Here is a 21,188-nt window from a genome sequence, read left to right on the forward strand (position 1 = left end):
CTACATTGTTATGCAGATTTGTAGAACGCACTATCAACAGGAGAGTATTCTGGCTCTGAGCAAGTGTGTGTCTAGCCACATCTAGGGCCCAGTGAGACTACTCAAAAAGTCAGGTCTTCAGTTTCTTGCAGAATTCAAGAAGTGAGGAAGAGGCTCTTATTTGTAGTGGCCAGTCATTTCAGTGCTTTAGGAGCGATGTAGAATAAGGCTTTATACAGGGGGATGGCTGACTATCATTTACTTGCCTGCAAGTAATACAAAACACGTCCCCAAAACTCATCTGCAGCAAAGATAGATACAGCTCTGCCTCTGCCTGCTTAAAAAGCCTGAACTGGCTGCCGATATGAAAGAGAGCAACATTTAAGTTTCTCTGCCATGTTCACAAGGCCCTTCATGATTCTGGCACTGTGATCCTTTGACTAAAGGTGGAGTTTTACAAACCTACTAGAAATTTGAGATCAGTAAATTTATCATTAGCCAAAACAAAACGTGTCAAAAAGGTTAGAGCCGGAGGCTACTGTTTTACCTATCTGAGAGCATCCCAGTGGAATCGACTACCCCTGGATCTCCGCCCCTCTATTGACTACATCAGATTTAGAAAAAAGCTTAAAACGTAACTTGTCCCAGAGTAATTGACTCGATCTACCAGACTGACCATCTCCCAGTATACTAGTCGGTAGACCGCGTGGCAATATTAGCGGCATGATATCCCTCTGGGGATAAGTGTGTGCACTCCACAAATACCACAAATAAGGTTGAGAGCGATTCTGGCCACTGAGTTCTCAATGTTCTGTAGCCTTCTGGTGGATTTTTTGTTGATTCCGACATAGAGGGTGTTCCTGCAGTCTAGATTGTTTGTGACCAGGGCATGCGTCATAGTTCTCTTGGTGCTGATTGTGAGCCATTTAAAAATCTTCCTCAGTATCTTTACGATATGGAAGCATGAGGCAGTGAGTGCATTGACTTGGGATGTTGAGTTTGCTGTCAGTGATGCCCCAAGATTCTTGGCGTGATTGGTGGAATGTATGTTCTTATGACGCATTCTTTTTCCCTGCAGGGAATCACAACGTGGTCGTTACAACGACCGCATTGTGACTCTGCATACCACTACTCCGCAAGTCGGAATAACGACTTGCGGAGGGGGGGCGCTGGATGTTGGAATAGTATAATTTACTATTCCAACTCCAGTCTGTGCTGACAATAGGGAAGGTGTTGGATTTTAAATCCAACACCCCCCCCCCTCCGCAAGTCGTTGTTCCGACTTGCGGCGTAATGATATGTGGAATCACAACGCGGTCGTTGTAACGACCGCGTTGTGATTCCCTGCGGGGAAAAAGATTCATGGTAAACGTTGTTTACCAATTGGTGGGGTCGGCTGTCAGACTAGCTCTCTTTACCACCAGGTAGAATCCCAGGGTGGTGTGCTCTTTCCAAAGATTATGATTTTGGTCATGTCAGTATTCAGCTTTAGACAGTTGGTCTTCATCCAGTGGGTGATTTCATTTATGGAAGCATTGAACTTGATTTGGGTACTGGGTGTCCTGTTCATGAGAGAAAGAATGAGATGCATGTTTATGGCATAAGAGAGGAAGTTGATGTCATGAGAGTGGATTATGCTGGCAAGAGGGCTCATGTATGCATTGAAGACGATCATGCTCAGAAAGGGTCCTTACAAAGCCTCGCAGATGAGGTCATGGGCATCCCAGGTGTACTCATGAGGCCCCTGAGTGGATGAATTTCATGGTGGAAGCAGTTTCTTCTGAGGTGATGATGGACCATGGGGTTACAATTGGTTCTTCTGATAAGATCTGGAGCGGTTTGGCGAGGTCCTTTGAGTCAGGTTGCGAGTTGAGGTTGCTGTAAATGCCAATAATTGTGTTTCTGTAGATTTGAGAGAGATTATTGCTGAGGCCCTGCAAGGAGTTGTTGTTGCTGAAGGCGGTGTGTGTTGTGTTGCTTCGTTAACAGGAATGCCTAGACTAGCAGGCATTCCTGTAATGCTTGTGTTCAACTTGTAGGGTGTTCTTGAGGCAGTTGGAGGAAGAACACTGGAGGTTGAAGTGGTGTCCTTCTGAACTTCTATCCCAATAAACTTTCCACCAGAATGCCTGCATCCACGTTTCTTTACAATAGTGCAGTGAAATCTTAAAGTATAGGAGAATACTCCATCGGTGTTGTGTGGTGCAGAGAGGCAGAAGCGTGTGGAGCAGCAGGTGGGTTAGAGAGGGCAGAGGGACCTCAGCCTGGTAGCATCAAGAGCGGGGAGGATTAGAGTTCCTGGCATTGGGCGTGGTCCAGGTGCGGACTGGCGGTGACATGCTTGGCTTTGGCATATCAGTGGCATGCCCGCTGCAATCATTCTGTGCTGTGACAGTCATCATGTAGATCCTGGGAGGGGAGAGGAGTGATGTTACTTCTTGTGCAGATGGACAATGGGAAATATAGTGATGTCACTTCTTGTGCAGATGGTTGACGTGCAACCAGTGATGTTACTTCTTATGCAGATGGAAGATGGGAAATTCAGTGATGTCACTTCCTGTTCATATGAATGATGACAAATCCAGTGATGTCACTTCTTGTGCAGATGGATCATGAATCATCCCTCTACCTCTGTCCCAATCCTCTTGCACAGCAGTTTGGAAATTTCTATGATGGCGACTTCAAGTGGGCCCTTAGAACCTTAAGCCACACTCCTGACTGCCACAGATGCCTGGTCTCTTTCCTTCAAAACTTCAAGGGCTGGAAACATCCCTTTGTTTTCCGGGGCTGGGTCTTCCCAGGCCAGGTGTGAAAGGGTTATCAGCACATGCAGAATCTGTCCTCACATTCACCTTAACCAGGAATAGACCTCATCACTGGCAAAGACCTTCCCTGTGTATGGAATACTATGATCCCTCAGCTAACCAGCAGGGTAATTAACCTGTCCCAAAATGGTGATTCAAAGCCAGAATCTAATTTAAAAAACTGGTTTAGAGAGTTATAAAAAGCCTGAAGTATTAGGAGTGAAGACATGATAAAAACTAATATAATATATGCACTCAGGTTATTTGTTTACCATAAATCTGGTGTGCCAAACTAGTTTCTAGTCCTAACTATGGCAAAACTGTAGTTTGGTGCAGCTTTAAATCATAATGTACATTACAGTGAAGCACAATACACTTGTCAGTATCCTATGAACCCTATGAATGGCCCCTCACAATTTAAGACCTACATAAGTCATCACCAACTTATGCAGAGCCCCTCTGTGACAGGCTACCTGTGTGCTGATACAGACTAAGTGGGACAGTAGGCCTACTCGCTCAGCCCACATACGTGTTCACACATGCTCATGTGCAACCAGCCCAGAGCCTCTTACCCGTGGTATGGAGAAGCAGGTTTTGTTTTAAAAGGTGGACACTGGTGGCTAGCACTCACAACTGATTTTGACAGAGCATACAGTGTGTAAGACTCAGTTGTGAGACTCACAGCAGACTCACAGCAGACGTCCAAAAACTGGGTAGTCCAGAAAGCAAAACACCAGAGGGCGAAATGGATTTGAACCTATTCCCCTATAGAATAGTTAACCAGAGTTTAGAAGTACATACTTACTATTTGTCAGATGGGAGTATAAGAAATGGGCCTTTGGGACTTTCCTATTTGATAGTAGTGGAGCGGAGAGGTGAATAGTGGCAAACTCTCAATGTTAAATCCCTATGTAGATGTCTCCACCGTTTTTGGCACTGTATTATCCTTTTAATACTTGGGACTGTATCTTTTTGTTTTTCAGTTAGTTATTGTTTAACTTCAAGATCAGTGCTGGAAGTTGTGTTATGTAAAGAACGCACAGAAACATGTTTGTTCAGTTGCTGATTTTAAACACAGCAACACAAAACTAGTAGAAAAACAGAACATGCGTTTTGCAACTTGGAGAAACAAATTGAAAATGTGATAATTCCATAAATTGATATTTGACTAAATATGCATGAATGTAGCATGTGAACTTTAAGACTCACTGTAAAGGGTTTTGTTGCAGAAATTTGACACTCTTGTTGGAGAAGGTGGAGGTCAGATGAGTGGTGGTCAGAAGCAAAGAATTGCTATTGCAAGAGCCCTGGTGCGAAATCCTCGGATCCTTCTTTTAGACATGGCCACTTCGGCCCTTGACAATGAGAGTGAAGCGATTGTCCAGGAGGCTCTTGACAAGGTTTGAGACATTCTCTTTTTTTAACAATTTGGATGTTCTAAAAGTGAATAACGGTGTCATACAATTGTTCAGTGTATAGTAAGCAGTATGGGAAGTTATTTTTTGTTATTTTTCTTGTTATACAGCAGAAAACAATATTAAAGTCAAAAATAATTATACACAAGTAAATGAACTAACCATACACTACATATTTGCCATTGAAGGGTGAGCCTCATGCTCATTTGCAATAACATACAATGCATTGTGACATAGATATATGTATTTATGTTCAGTTAGTGCAAGTTTGTAATCTTATAATGTCATTGCATGGTGTAGTTAATCTTGAATGATAATCTCTGACAATGGTATTAGCACATGCTCATATGCTAATGAGGCTCAAAAGTAACATTGCTCAGGACGTCACTGATGGCATGAAGAGAGTCCATTGTCTATATCACCAAACATTGTGAAGTCTGGCGTGGCTGCTCAAAGTTTTTGGGCATTTGGCTTCTGGGAAATGTAGTTTCGACCCTCAGTGAGGCTCAGCTTTCTACAATGTTCCCCTGGTCATCTTGAAGAAGAGTTCCTCAACCACAGTACTTGCAGGCATCAAGGCTTGTTGGTGGTCAGTCCGACTAGTACCTGCTTTATACGACGCTACAAGAGAAGGGATCCACCTGCATGAACGACCATTCACTCCTGTGGCTCCTTCGTAAAGACCCTGCATTTGTTTTCACCCTCTCTCTCGAGACTCCTGCCATTACCAGTTGCTGCAGAACATGTTCAGCACCACGGATAGTCAGAAGCACCTCTGCACCTCAGTTCACCAAGCCAGGTAGATCCGATCTGCCTGGACACTCTTGGTCCGATGCCTGTTTCTTGCTTAAGTTCCAAAGGGTTTTGTTTAGTACGCCCAGCAACACCTTTTAGCTAAGGTAGCCATTTAAAGACCTCAAGACTAATTGACAGCTCCGTTTGACGGCTAAAGTGCACTTCTGCACCCCATTTCCCTAAGCCACGTAAAATTCTGCTAGCTGTTGTGAACTGGTCTAGGGACTCACGAGACCTTAACCCTGAGTGGGTTCAGTTGAACTCACGCTATAAGTAAACTGATTTCATAATTGTGTTTTTCCCATTGTCTGCAATGTTAATGTTTTACATTGCAAAGTACTGATTCATTTAATGCACGAAAATTGATAACTCCGGTTATCCTATATATATCGATTTAATTTTGGTGTCTAAAATGTATAAAAGTCAGAGCTATTTTTATAAATTGGTGTCAGATTTGTCTCGAGTCATGTCAATTACTTATCGTCCATGTTGGTGACATGAAATGCCTAACACATGTTTCTCTAAGTAGCCTGTCTGCTCATTGCCACTCTACAAGGACTGAGAGAAGGTGTACGATAGCGTACCTGGGGTCCATCTTTGTGTATTGTGCTAGTATTACATGGTAAGGCACCCATGCCATACCACATAATACTTTCACTTTGCAACACATACATAAGATGCAGACAGGATACGTAAGCAACATCTTGTTTGAAAAGCTGAGATTGGTAATACCAGTGAATATAATCAGAATGTGGACATTAATCTTTAATTTTCAGCCGCATTCTGTGTTCAGTAACAGTGTGGAGCAGAACCGGAAGCAAACAGAGACAGTGATTGTGTTTATCTGCCTGTGTTGCCACAAGAGTAAGGGCACAGGAGCTAATAGCAATATTGCGAATAGTCTATTACTCATTACCAGCCACTACTTGACCCTGTCCCCCGCCCTGCACTCTTGCCTTTAGCACAAGCTCATAATTGTGGATATGCCTTGCTCTGAGGGCAGTTAAATATCCAAAGCAGAATCTTGTCCCCAGTGATGCCATGGGCACATCGATCAGTGGCGGTATGCATTGGTCAGGCACATCTGCCTAAAAGGTGCCCCAGGCAGCTGCTGAATGATTTTATGGAAGCCGTGCCCTCATTGTATAACCTGAGAGCCTTATCCCTTGTTTATCATGCCAGTCCACCAAAGGCAAACCACAGAAACCAGTGCCTGTAATCCACCTTCATCGTTAATCATGACAATAGCATATCATTCTCTTTGGCAGCATTGGTCCACGGTTGGCTAATCAGTTTGTAAGTGTGGCTAGTTACTGGACTACCTGTAGTTGTTTCCTGTGAAGAATGATATTGATTTCGATGTAACCCATACAGCTATCTGTTTGTGCCACAATTTTTGTCCTGGTGCCTTCATAAAACTTACCATGATATTAGACATGTCATGAACAATAAATTTGGTAATGTTAGAAGAGATGTTATCAAAGTTAAAGCAATTTCTGCACCTATGGAGTGAATTAGGGTTATGTTGCAACTTAAAATCAGCCAGGTTTTTGGGGAAGACGAATAAAGACATTTCACAAATATATCAGAATTTTTGAATCGTTGCAGCTGGTGTAAGAATAATATACATTTTATCAATTAATAATCCTGAAAGCAATGCATGTGCTCTTTAGGTTCAGTGTGGACGCACAACAATCTCGATAGCCCACCGCCTGTCGACAATTAAAAACGCAGACACAATTATTGGATTTGAGCACGGACGGGCCGTAGAAAGAGGAACACACGAAGAGCTGCTGGAGAGGAAAGGTGTTTACTTCACGCTGGTGACCCTACAGAGCCAAGGAGACAAAGCGCTGAATGACATGTCAAAGAAAGGTAAGAGCCGAGCCCGGGCACGTGCATGAAAGAGTGGAAGGAAGTAAGCGAATGCTCAGGGCACCAAAGTACATTAGTTCACTTCAGGGGATGATAGGTCGACGCGTGTGCCCTTATTTAGAAGTGGGGCGGGCACAAATTAAAGAAACAGCGACAAAGGACACAAACCTTGTCCTAAACGGATTCTGCTAAAACGCACAGGTTCTCACAGGCGCGGTTCCCTTTTACCATAGCGTGAAGAAATCAGGACAGCTGATTCTTTTCAGTTCGGTTAAAGTGTGATTTCGGCTGAACTGCAGCCAAGCTGAGGTTTGGTCTGCATAAACGTATTTTTATTATTATCATTTAGCTGCTAATAAACATTTTGGGCATTTTATCCCAAAGAGGATTTTTTTACTGTTGCCTTTGGACATGTTTGTTTTGTATTTAACCAACCACGGTCAAATCTGTTAATGGATCATTATCTACCGAAGCAATATTTTTCTCTACTCTAAATATTTTGCGCCCATTCATTTATAAAAGCATCCTTAATTCGTTCATCTTGTGTCCACCCCAATCCCCCCCCTTTGAAATACATTTCCTAGTAAAAGCAAGGTCAGTATATTTCTAATATCTCTCTAGATTGCCCCTGTAGGATGCCGCCCTGATCCGGTGTAGTGAAATCTTAAGCTTATTAGTAAGAATATAAGGTCATTTTGGCCCATTAGCCTGCCAGGGCCAACTTATTCTAAGTATCCATACCATAAGAACAGAGAGCAGCACCTATCAGCTATGAAAGCATTAGCTATGAATGAGGGACATGAAGATGAATTAACAGACGGTCTATGTAAGTAGCAGACACGCAGTCACTGAAGCCATTGGATTTTTTTATGTGAATCCATATGTAAAGATTACCGCATTTGTGTACATATGGGTGTTTCTATAGTGGGATTTGTGCCTTGTTTATAACATTTCATAAGTATAATGTGCTTATGTGTATATTTGTGTGTTGAAGTAGAACTGTACCCCAATATTCAGGGCACCTTCAAAATTCAAATGACCCCAAATTTACCTTCAGAGAGTTCCACCCCAGAGTGCTCTTGCATGAAAAGTAACACTCCCTAATGTCCATTTAGCGGAGAAACAATTATAAGAAACTGGAACCACTCAATAATTCAGTTCGAGTTCAATCAAAAGTTAAAGGGTTTTATTACAAAAATCTAAAAAATCAGGTGGCACACAAAAAATGCTATGAATTATTCAATGTACAGTTATACTGACTAGTCAAAGTCAGAAATAATCTGAGGCTCAAATTAGCATCAATATCTCAAAGAAATCATGCAGAGTCTCTGATAGAACAGGAAAGTCTTTTGGCTCATCCCCAAAATTAAGCGGTTCTCATACACAATTCTTGCATAACAAATTAGAGGAAGAACAGAATCTTCGTGGCACGATCACAAGTAAGAACTCTTTTGTCAAATCAGAAATCATATGTCATATTCTAAGTTCATTAGCATTATTCCATTTTAAGAAGGCACTTTCCATGTTATTTTCATTCAGAGATTTTCAAACTATTATGAAACATTTTAACTATGACTCTTTACATCAATTAATAAAACTAGGGCCAGCAATGGAACTATGGCGGAAGGGCCTTGAAAAATGCTTGAGCTAGGACCACAAGGAAGTTAATTCAAAGCACAACAGTAAAATCCATGGCATTAGCTAGTCTTTGTTTCAGGAGAGTTTGTGGGGACAGAAGATGTGCAGTGGGACCAAGTGGGAGGGGGAAGAGCAGCAGTGATTGATTGAAGAATATCCGTGTTACGTGGTATGGTGTTTTATATATGTGTGGCACAACTAAATCACATTAACAAACACATTTCTGTATGTCATATTAAACTTGTCTAAACTGTAGACAACAGCAAAATGCGGCTGACCCGGGTTCAGCACCTCAGTTCCAATTGTTTCCAAAGAATATATACAGAATCTGTGCAACTGCTTCCGGAGTCCGCCGCAACTCCACTCCACTGGAAACCAGATAATTCAATTCATACGAAAAAGGAAGGTGCACCAGAAAAAGTCTATAGGCTTCAAATCAATTCAAAATTATATCCTTTATTACTCTGTAGTAGAGAATCATCATCAGCCAACGAGTTTCGTTCACAAAGAACTTCGTCAGGGCTCAAATATTCAAATAAATCCAGTTGACGTGCGTTTAAATCAATAAATTCTAATTATCGTATGGTACAAGTGGAGAACACTGTTTCTGAAAGAATGACGGTACCAACGAGCAGAATCCCTCGTCCCAAGTATTAAGTATTAAGTTTGAGCCCTGACGAAGTTCTTTGTGAACGAAACACGTTGGCTGATTGTAATAAAAGATAAAACTTATTTAAACTGTAATCATGTTAATTCATCATTTGCCTATTGGCTCTATCATATAAACATGATTTTTTTTATATTTTTCACGAAAATATAAAGCCAGAAAAACACTACTACACATGTATACATATCTCTATATATTTAGAAGTGCAGGTATGTCTCTATTGATATATTATCTACTGGCGGTCGCCAGTAGATAGTTATAGTTAGGACCCTCTTACCATAGGAAATCCGCAACATTCTATTTTGAATAACTTTGGCGCCGGTCGGCGAATCCTCGCAAAATTTGCAAAATAGGTGGGGCGTTGAGCTCCGCTCCTACCCTGAAAGTCTCGGGGGGATTCGTCAAGCGGGGGCTGAGATAAAAGGGGGGTCCCAAAACGCGTTTTTCCCATGCATTTTTCCATAGGACCTTTAGACAGAGCTACAGCCCGAACGGCTGAACAGAATTTAATGAAATTTGGCAGAGAGGTAGTCCTCAGGTCAAGGAAGTGCCTTTTGTAGGTTTGGTGTAAATCTGTTCAGTAGATTCTGAGAAAATAGCCTTTAAATCAATATATATATCTGAGCCAGCTTACGGTGCGCTTACGGTGCACTTACCGTACGCGTACGGTGACGTGCGCAAGCGCGATTCTGATTGGCCGTTAGATCTTAGTAAACATTCGAATCGGTCGAAACCAGGAAGCGGCGGCCGCCATTTTCTCTCTCGCACTCTGACAGGGGGTTGAAAAACAAAGTGCAAAAACATGTAAAGGGGCTGTTTAGACAGCTCCCAAGCACCTAGCCATGTCGAGGGAGTCCCCAACGATCCCCCAAGTGAAAAAAGGCAATTTTAATTTTTTCAAAAATTTCGCCGATTACGCTTACCGTACGCGTACGGTAATAAATAATAAAAAAAAAAAATATATATCCACATTCTCCCCACCCCGTGTGCAAATGGTGCCCGAAGAGCACCATTTGTGCATGGCTTATTACAGCAAAACAAAACATATATTTTACCTGTCACAACGATGCTCATCATATGTCCTCCATGTGCGCACGGTGCGCGAAGCGCATCATGCGTTCATGGCCCATCTAGCGTAACGTGGGCACGCGGTGCGCGAAGCGCACCGCGTGCTCACTGTGCGCGCACGGTGCGTGAAGCGCACCGTGCGCGCACGGAACGAACTGCGTTAAGTGGGCGCGCACGCCACAAATGGCGTAAAGTAACTTAGCATTTAAAAAAACGTACAAATTCACTGAAAAAACCATAGGTTTCACACACGTTATAGTTAGGAATTAGCATTTAAAAAACCTTGCAAATTCACTGAAAAAACCATAGGTTTCACACATGTTATAGTTAGCTGGACATTTTACTGATAAAAAACCAATGAAATGCCCCCGTTATAGTTACTGTAGGCAACTATAACTCACGCGACCGTAATCCTCTGCTGATGACATATGTGTCTTTATGAAAAAAAAATATTTGTAATATATGTATAGCTAAAATTTAATGGAAGAAGACATGGGCAAATAAGTGTCTAAATACAGTATTAGCATCAGCAGAGGATTGCGGTCGCGTGAGTTATAGTTGCCTACAGTAACTATAACGGGGGCATTTCATTGGTTTTTTATCAGTAAAATGTCCAGCTAACTATAACATGTGTGAAACCTATGGTTTTTTCAGTGAATATTATATATACATACATATATATATTGTTTTCTCTTAATTTAACTTACTGGGTGTGGGAAATTATTTTCCATTTCAACCTCTGCCCGTACCTCCACTCTCTAACTCATCCCACACCTTGCTGCGCCTCCTGCTCCATGGTGCCCCTTTGGAAGTGATTGTTGGCCTTTATAAACGACTCATTTCATATCATTACTATGGACTCCCAAACAACCTTTAGGACCTTTCCAAACTCTTTCTCCTTTATTCAATTCATCCAACTAATACACACACATGTCCACCACTCCCAATAACAACTTACATCTTCCCTTTACTAATACACTTAACTTCTTCTATCCCTTTCAAAACAATGCAGTAAATGTATGAGATCTCAAGGTCACTAACAAAACCCATGTACAACAAGTAATCAACTAGGAAACAAAAATAAAACATTTTTTTGTTGATCTACTGGCTTTTTACCTCTAACCTTGGATTTTGTAAGGTGTGCTACTTGCTGCAGAGCACTTCAACACCTCGTCAAGGTTAGTAAGTGCTAGATAAATGCAATTTACAATTACAATGTATTTAAAAGATCATAATACATATTTCACACAGTAATAAAAACAAAGAACGAGTACAGCAACATCATTAATCAATAAGATATAAAGCATAATTAGGTTTGTACTAAAGATGTTTCCTCTTCCTTGGTCTGTAGATGAATAATATGGCTCTGGTGCAAGCGGTATTCCTAAAGAGGACCAAAGACCAAGGCGAGGAACTAGTATTCTCGTTACATTTGGGTACCAAGCACATAGATGGTTAGAAAGAGCACTGGTGTGAAAAGTGTAACATGTGGAAAATCCTCATTGGATAGTGGTAGTGTCAAGCTGTTTTAAAAGCATCTTGCTGCCCCTCTTTCACAACTTCCCTTGTGGAATCAGAAAAATGGTCTCATACATATGACGCAATTCTGCCCAGTGCACTCTTTCTAATGCCAGCTTACCATCTCTACATTTTGTGTCCAGACACTCTTTTTCCTACTCATCTTCCAGTACTATTCCCCCTTCCATCTTCTGTTGATTACCCCCTGATATCTTGCTAGCCTCTTCTATTCTATACTCTTAAATATCTGCAGCACCTTCAACCCCACACCTTTTCTATCTTTTGTTTTAGTTCCTGTTCTTCCGATTCCTCAATTTTGTGTCTTTTATGTCCTCCTTGGGCATGGGAACCATCTCCAACATGATATGTAATGTGACTGACTGGACCGCTACTCCTTCCCGAGGAACAATATATTTTCAGTTATGCGCATCTCTCATACACATCAACGATGGTTCAGATGCATTTGGGAACTTTTCTGCTAAAATGGCAGAACGCTGTTTATACCCGGTGCAGAAAAATCAAAATGGCTGCTCATGAAAGTTCAGTCTACCAAAATGTGGTGGAGGAAAAGTAAAAAACGGAATAATGAAAAGAGAAGCCAAACACGACCACCTTTGGTTTTCACATACTGTAAATTTCACAATCTACTGGACTTAGTTAATGGGATCCAAGTCAAAAACCTATGGTCTAGCAGTGGCAGTAGAATACACTATGTAGTCTATGACAAGCCTGCAACATAGCGGCAGCATTGCGTAGGCCTCGAAAAAATTACATCACGCCTGTGACGTTCGTGATCTTCCCAAATTTTGTTTCATGTGAAATATCTTGAAATTTTGCATTACCCATTGTTTCGTAATTTTCAGCAGCGGGAGACTGGTCCTTCTCACACCAGTCTCCTGGCAGTATCTTGTTTACACATCACATAGGATAGCAGTGAAATGTTGCTGAATATGTGTACACATTTTGCAAACCCATCACACTGGGGAATATATTCAGCTTCACATGGCACTGAAGGCTTAAAGTTTGAGGATATGGCAAGACAGTGACATTGAAGGTCCAGGCAGAGCTGAGAGCTGTCTGCACGTGTACATTTATAATCTAAAAAGCAGAGTATGTCTGTAATACATTATAAACTAATAGCTGTCGCTAATTTATTCATAGAGACAGAAGAACAAACGTTTCAGGAGCCCACACTGGAGAAAGTGCAGTCATTCCGAAGAGGAAGTTATCAAGCTAGTTTGCGGTATGTTTGCAGAGACATTGATGTGCCAATGGCGATGTCAGAATTTCATATCCTTCCTGAAATCTTCTAACGCACAATTTCATAACTGCATGTTTCATCCCTTCGATGAAAAAGAATTTGAATAAGATTATTTTTGCAAGCTGCGCAGTTCAAGGTCCTTATGTCTTTGGATAAATGTTATTAAGTCAAGTACAGACTGTGCTGTCAAACTGATTGTCGAAGATGTATGATTTCAGATCGTGTCTGGATCCTAATCTGGTGCTAACACCATTCTAATGAGATAAATGCACTGTTTAAACATTATTAGTAAGTCAGCAGTATAAAATAATATGTTCTTTCCCTTTCTGTTGCCTTAAAGTTACAGGAACCCAGAGCCCTAAGGTTTCTGAGTGAACTGGTCATGTCTCCTATAGTTTCTAACTTTTAGGGAAAGTCCAAAATATAACTTTATTGGAGCATTAGATCAAGCCACTGTGCAAACATCTGTTTATGTGACCTGAAAGGTGAGACAATAGCTAGGGTGAGGAATTGACAACTGCTGTGATGAAACGAGCTGGGAACACTGGGATGGAGCCCTTGATTTAGGCCCAGTTCCAGAGGAGTGGGGCGTGGGAATGGCAGTCCCACACAAGGTAGTCCATGCCCATTTACAAGCAGTAAAACATCATATGTTCTGTTTCTTTAATGATTCATCTGCAACCTTGTTTTCTGAGACTAGTTGTTTAACGTTATGAACAACATCAACGTCTTGGGCTACCTGAAGTGCCTTGGAAGAGGTATGAAGTCTGTTGGGATGGCTGGTATCATGTCCATATAAAAAGCAGGGGTACCTGTGACACTCTCATTGTCTCAAAATAGGTCCATAAGCTTCCATCATACAGTACTTAAGAGATGAGATATTTCCAGGGCCACTAAACATTATGCGATTCTGTAGCCATGTCATTTTCTGCATTAATATAGATTTGCAAGATTGACCACATAATCTATCACCTACTACATCATTTGCAGATTTTAGCCAGAAAAAAGATTTCTTACACAAATGGATCAAAAGTTACTAAAAATGTAGCATCAGTTGTTGTGGCACAGTAGAAGGCCGTTGCAAAGGTTAACTAGCCACCTTTCAGTTGTTTATTTCTGTATTTGGGTGTTAAAATAGTACTAATAAGGTGACACTTTGTCCCAGACAGTGTTAGCAATTGTAAAAACCCAAAGTAACAAAGTAATATTATCATAAAACTTGCCACTGTATACTACATAATTTGCCTTTTCTTGCTACATAATTTAGTCAAACCTGACGCATTATTTGTTTCTCTGCTCCTGCATGATTCCAGTTTCCTTGCATATGGCAGAAACAATCCAATAGGATCTTGACATTTCAAGAAACGCAATTGAAAATGTACAAAGAATCAATTCATACCTTCGTAGTAGTCTGTTATATTTTCTTCTTGCGTTGACACCATTCTTAATGTGTGACTCTATCTGAAACAAAACTGCCCACTAAAAAGACTTTTGTCAAGTTTCACTAACACGTCACAGATATATCATGGACATGAGCAGTGAAAACTCCCATTGTGCAACGAACAGACTGGTGGGTCTTTTTTTTTTTTTAAACAAACTTTATTAGTCTTCTACTTTTAGTAGCTGTTGGAAAGTGGGTTATTGGTAGGTGCAAATGTAGGTCTGCCACTGGCAATAAGGCCACTAACACATGGTAGGACTCAGCCTAGGTCTTAGAAAAGTATTGCTATGCTCAACCCTTGGTAACGTAGCTGCGAGCAGACAGGCTTAACTTCAAAGACAGGTATGCAAAGCATTCAAAAACAGCATTTCAGTAAATAATTGAGACACAACACATAATAAAAATCCATCACCAATTTATAAAAATAAGAAATATTTTTATCTTTAAAATGACACCATAACGACAAAAATCCAATGTAGGGAACCAGAGATATGAATTTTCAAAGATTTAATGAAATATAGCACTTTGAAGATTATAGCACCATATTGTGATACCTGCTCGCGATAGACCTGGGCAAAGTCAAAGTTTCAGCCCGGGGGCGATGGAGCCCTGAGCGGCTACAGCTCCTGGCAGGTCCCGGTCTCAGTTTCTACCTTCACACTTTTCTGGAGCTTTTCTTCCCGAGGGTCCTCAAAGCTCCCAGTCAGTCCGGATCCAGTGAGGGTTTGCCGGCTTCAGATTTCTTCTAATGCCGGTCCATCTCTGGAAGTTGGACCCATGGAGCTTTTAGCGGGATGAACCTGTATGGCTTGGCCGGTTCGCGGTTGAAGGCAGGCGGAAAGGCTGACCAGGTTGAGTCGGTCCCTCTATGGAGCTTTTTTTCAATGTTGCTCCAAAGTTCTCCAAACTGCTTGAACTTCTTCCTGAAGTTCCTCAAGGGGTCCCAAAGTGTCTCAAACTTACTCCAAGGGTCTGGAAGCTCCAAGATGGTCCTTGAAAGTTGAGGACGTCAGTTCCCACAATCCACTGGTACAAAACCCTGGCAAATCCACTGATGGTTCTCCAAGGTGTAGATTTAGTTGGTGATGTTCCAGTTGAGCACTTTTAACCTGTAGCTTTCAGGGAGTCCACTCTTTAGTTCCTTTCTCAGCAAAATAATCCACAGGGTTGTAGTTTCAGATGGTGCAGTTTTCAGAGGTCAGGCCTTAGAAATCTTTGTACAGCAAAGCTTCTCAGCAGGGCACTTCTTGCTTAAGTAAGTTTCAAGCAGCAGATCTGGAGGGCTCTGCCCCTCTCAGATACTTATTCCAAGTTCTCTGGGTCATGCAGGAGGTCACTTCTGACCAATGGGAGCAGGCTAACTCCTCAAAGTTATGACCACATCCTGTAGAGTGTGGCATTATTTAGTCCCAGAGTGCATCAAATCTTCCAAATCCATAATGGCTGATTTTCCAGTAAGGAGGTAAGAGCTGGCTAAACACAACCCTAGGATGGCTAATTTACTTAGCCTCTCCCCCCTGCATCTGCTCATACCTTCCTTAATACTACCATCTGCCTGAGGTGGTAAGTTCAGAGCTGTAAATGACACTGGCCTCTGCTCTCCTCTTTGAAGACCATGGTTTACGACTCCTCCCCCTGGCCTGGCATTCCTATGGAACAGCACACTGCCCTCCCAGCAGAGCTGGTCAACCCCAGGGGCTCTTTATCACCTCTACAAGGCAGCCTGGCTAATCCGCTTAACTCTGACTAATCAGGGCAGACCACTGGAATGCTGAATTTGGACTTACAAACAAGAAAGTCTTATAACTTCTTGTATGTAAACTTTAGGAGAAATTAAACAATATGATATTGTTGGATTTAATAATACCATTCTGGGAAGTCTTTGAATGGTATTTCTAGCCCTCTCCTATCCATAGTTAATAATCAATAACTGCCTACCATGTTAACATATGTAACAGGGGATTTGCAATGGGAAAAATGACTTGGGCCATTTTTCCAGCACCAGGACTTACAAAAACATATTTTATAAGTACTTGTCTTATATCTACAGGAACCCCACCCCCTGTGCAACTAGGGGAGACTTTAGGGGTTCTGAATCTGTAGAAATATTGCAGATCCTCCCTCCACAGTGCTCCTAGCATCAAAGTCGAATTTGAATAGCACTGTACCACAATGTGGGGAGTGAAATGTGTAATTTCACGTTACCAGGCATATAAAAATTCATTTTTATAAGGGTGTACCTTATACATACCTGACTCCCCACCCCTGGGATACCTAGGGGAGACCCTGGGGGTCCCTAAGATGCCAAAACATTGTAGGTTATCAATTTATAAGTGACCCAAACGCCAAAGTCGAGTTTGGCACAATTTACTTTTTAAAAGCAGTCTTGGCACCCAGTGCTGCTTTTAAACTGACCTCAGACCTCAGCAGTGCACACATGCAAGTGCAAAAAGAGCTGCCATGCCCCAGGGTACTAGGGACTTCTAGGCAGATTCAATTCCCCTGTCCTATTATATACTAGGGGCTTATAGGGTACCCCACCATACCATTGTGTACCCTAGTGTATGTCGGTGTTTTAACTGTATTCTAATGTGTTTCTTTCAGCATAGCACTGGCTTTGGGCCTGGTTAGGCAGAGCCCAGAGTCAGTCAGAGTGAGTTACCACCAGCATCAGTTAGCAAAAAGTTGGGGGGGCAGGGTACAGGATAACATTGCAACAGTAGCATACAGACAGCAGTGTTAATACACTCACCAGACTGGTGGGTCTTTTGTGGCAGCTCTGACAACAAGTACTGCCACTGTCCTGCCTACTCCAAATCCCCAGAGGTACTAGCTGAGTCTGCTAAAATATTTTGAAAATACTTAAGGTACAGACACCACAATGTGGGGGCACCAGTAACCTTTCATGTATTCTCTCTCAACAGATTCTCTCTATATGTCACATGCATAGATAGGATTGGATTATAGTGCTGCTGTAACCTCTCAGATCCTTCCGCTATAAGATAATATAGTGGGCTAATACACTTGATGTCAAGATGTTCCTACAGTCTGTGGCTTCATATGTTCAAATATTTTATCTCCACCTTTTATTTTTAACAAGAGAGGGACACAAGCACTTTAAAAAAACTCTTGTCTGTTCTGCCATTGATATAGCTGTTCTGAGCTGCTAGCTGTCCCTCATCTGAATAAACAACACACTTTTTTGAGCTTCAAATGATTGTGATGTTTTGGCAGATTTTCAAGAGTTAGCGTGCATAACCCGCTGAGGCCACTAATGTTAATAGCTATCAATCAACCTGCAGCCATGGATGGAGCGGCATCTTTTCATCACAAATCCTGAAAAAAACATAGGTGCTCAGTTTTCACAACGTTGGTTGGAAAGGGTAGTGTAAGAATTTGGGTTATTAGTTGAGAGGGGTGAGAGCCCTACTTAAATATTAAACTCAGTCCTTGTCAGGGTGAACCAGAAAAGTCACTAAATAAACCTCTGCTTAACCTTATGGTAACTTGTTCACAAGGCGCTCAGGTTAGAAGCAATGTGTAAAGTATTTATACAGCACTCAAACAGCAATAAAATGAAAATGCAACATAAGAAACATTCCAAACTAATTTAGTAAAATATAGTACATTTTAATACATAAACTGACACCAAAAATAAACGGTGCTCAGGTGCAGATCCTACATTAGCCTCTGTAAAGTTTGCTACCATTTGTGAGGAGACCTGAGATTGTTTGTTTCAACATGTTCTTGCAGTTTTAAGGTTAGGGAGTACAGTCTGACACAGGCCAACGGTCCAGGGTCTGGGGGCACCTCTTAGAGGTCAGGGCTCATTCCAGAAGAGAGCCAAGGCAGGTCCTGTTGGTGCTGTTCAGCTGATCAGTTGCAGGGAAGGCCTCTGGAAGCTTTTTGTGTCTCTGCTGCTCAAACAGGAGGTCAGCCAAGTGACTTTTGGAGTTACTTTGGGGTCCTGGGTTCAAGGAAAGGAGGTCCAGGCTTCCTTCAGTGTGCAAACAACATTGCAGTTCTTATTCTGAGTTTCCATAGGTCCAGGAGTGTTCTGATGAGTAGTTCTAAGTGTGCCAACTTTATACCCAGTGCCAACATGTTTGTGAGAGGTACTCCCTTTGTCTTACCCTAAACTGGTTCTGATTAATACTTCCCTCTGTACTTGATTTGGCTCCAATCTGTGTAAGAAAGTAAAGAGCTGGCAGGCTCAGGTGTGGGTTGCATTTGTCAGTGATAGGACAGGAATTTTTATAAGTCATGAAGAGGCTGGGGACAGTCCTTAGGCTATCCTTTAAAGCTCAAGAAGAGCTGAGTACAGCTCCCCAGGCTATCCTGCCCAGGAAGACAGCACACTTCCTCACACCCAAGGTCCTTTTGTCCCCAAATGCAAAGAGCCAACATTGGTACAGCAGTCGCACATCCCTTTCCTTAGAGCAGTACAGGATGAGTGAACCAACTACGTTGCTCTAAGCACTATAACACACCTGCTGCAATGTGCTTTACTGGACTAGTGAAACAAGTTGACAGCCCAGGCACGAACAATACAAGGAATAGCGAAGCATCCAAACATATATGAAATATTAGTTGTATGGTGCTAGATCAATTTGTGTAATTATTCATATATAATGCAAATACACAAAACATTTTTCATTGTGCAATGCAGTCAGACACATAAAAGAATCCGTCAAAGCTCCAAATATTAAAGTCAATGGTATTTTTACTTGATCCTGATATCACAAAAATAAACAATGTCATGGCTATAATTACAATTTTTCATCGGTAACTACACATGTGTTGATAGAGATGCTTCAGAAATGGTTTCAGCGGCCACGTATTTTGTCCCTGCTTGAGACTTTTTCAAGACAGATCAGAGATACATAGAAAGAACAGAAAATTGATAAAAAACAATTCTTTATGCAAAATAATTTAAAATGGTAAAAACCATTTTGTCGCATTACTTGGTGTATTGTATTCATTGGCATTTGTGACCTCCAAACCACCTACTGAGCATTAAGATAAAAGTAAAGAAGAAAAGAAAAAGGCCAAAAGGTAAAAAAGAGGAAAATGCCCATGTACAGGATGTACAGGAGCCAGGAGCACCATCCAAGCAGAATTTGTAAATGCGATCAAGAGATAAGATCAACCGTGTAAGGCTAACCGTAGACAGAACTAAGAATCAATTGTGCCATTTTGCGAATGTAAAACTATTAGAAAAAAGAAATAACATAAATCTAATTTACCTATGTCAAAAGCAATGCTTGAAAAGTGTAATGGAATGCACAGAATTGAAATTCTTCTTATACTCCAACAGGATCACAAAACGTCTCTAAGAAAAAAAGTGTGGGATGATGTTGACAAAAGGTCAGACAACCCGAAAACATTATCATCAGTGTCAGGAGCAATCTAGGGAGACAGCAACTGACCTCAAGCCTAAAGAATTCTAAGGAACTATAGCAGCTGAGCCACTGATGTGTATACACAGTTCCTTCCAATAGCGAGTATATAAATGTATATCCTTCCTTTCATGATCTAACACTCCAGGCGCACCAGTCCAAGATGGTTGCTGGCAAATTCTGAAAATCAAGGGCCTTATTTATAAAGGCCTTATGCCCCCGTTACATCACTTTTCAGTGACGCTCAGCAGCGTAATCAATGCGCCATACTGCGCCCTATTCACAAGTTACCCATCTATCCAGGTGCGTCACTTTGTAAATGCCTGCGCTACATTATACCCCGCTTCAGGTATAATGTTTGGTATAATGTTTGCAGGGTGGGCGTTCCCACATAAAAAAAAGGGTTGTAGAAGTGGCACAGTGAAATCTCATAGATTACACTGCGTCAAATCCTTACGCCTGCTTGAAGCATGTGTAATGGCACCATTGCTGGAGTTGCGTCAGTTGACCGTCACACTCCAGCAATGCGTCATTACTGTGCACCAGATACGTCAGGATTCCTGATGGATCTTCTCAATTTGTTGCAATGTGGAGCGCCGTAGTGTAAATACTAGTAGTGTGTGCTTCCTCTTAATTGATTTTCAAATTTCAGGTAATCGTTAATCGGTCCGTATAGTGGACCCAACAGCTAAAGTAGGGGAAATAGGGTCTAAGATAAAGTACCACTACGAAGTAATTCCACTATAAATTTTAGTGGTACAAGTCTAGGAAAATAGGCACTCCAAATCTATCACACTAAAAAATTATTTGATAATGTCAAATGACAAATCACTGAAATAAGTAGAAAGAAATAACAAATTTAATAGCATTCATTTTTACCAAACAAGATTTGGCAAACAAGGGGGGAAGCTACAATACCTACTAATAAGTCAGAACTGATGAAGATAGTAAGCAACCCTCAGTAGATTGGAATCCTTTGTATTGTTCATAAAGCACATTAGACCAAAATCACATAAATCACTGTGCCACTAGGCACTTGCAATGTTGTTACATTGACCGGCAAAATCACTTTGCCATAGGGCAATTGTCATGACATTACAAGTTAGTGCATTCAAGTAAATACTTATAGCGTGCACACGTTAGAAGAATATCATGCCACCATTATAGATCACATCATCACTGTGCACATACTGCAACTTTTGAAGGAATGCCTGGTATCCTGATAAATCAAGGTAAACCGCCATATATCATCACATCAGGGCATGGGCCCCAAGAGGCTAGGGAATGCAAAACAGAGCAGAATTACTCCCCGCATATCCACATTAACA

General features: G+C 41.5%; 1 protein-coding gene across 2 annotated transcripts in view; it reads left to right on the plus strand.

Annotated features, from left to right (window-relative positions):
- The window catches only part of ABCB11 (ATP binding cassette subfamily B member 11), a 431,988-nt gene that overhangs the window by 282,847 nt on the left and 127,953 nt on the right, over positions 1-21,188 (plus strand). For both annotated transcript variants that reach the window (XM_085645365.1, XM_085645366.1), the window contains exons 16-18: positions 4,013-4,183; positions 6,667-6,868; positions 12,921-13,002. In XM_085645365.1, coding sequence (XP_085501491.1) covers positions 4,013-4,183; positions 6,667-6,868; positions 12,921-13,002 — 455 coding nt within the window. The remainder of the gene's footprint in view (positions 1-4,012; positions 4,184-6,666; positions 6,869-12,920; positions 13,003-21,188) is intronic.

This window comes from Triturus cristatus, chromosome 3_1, assembly GCF_964204655.1.
Source record: "Triturus cristatus chromosome 3_1, aTriCri1.1, whole genome shotgun sequence".
Lineage (NCBI taxonomy): Eukaryota > Metazoa > Chordata > Amphibia > Caudata > Salamandridae > Triturus > Triturus cristatus.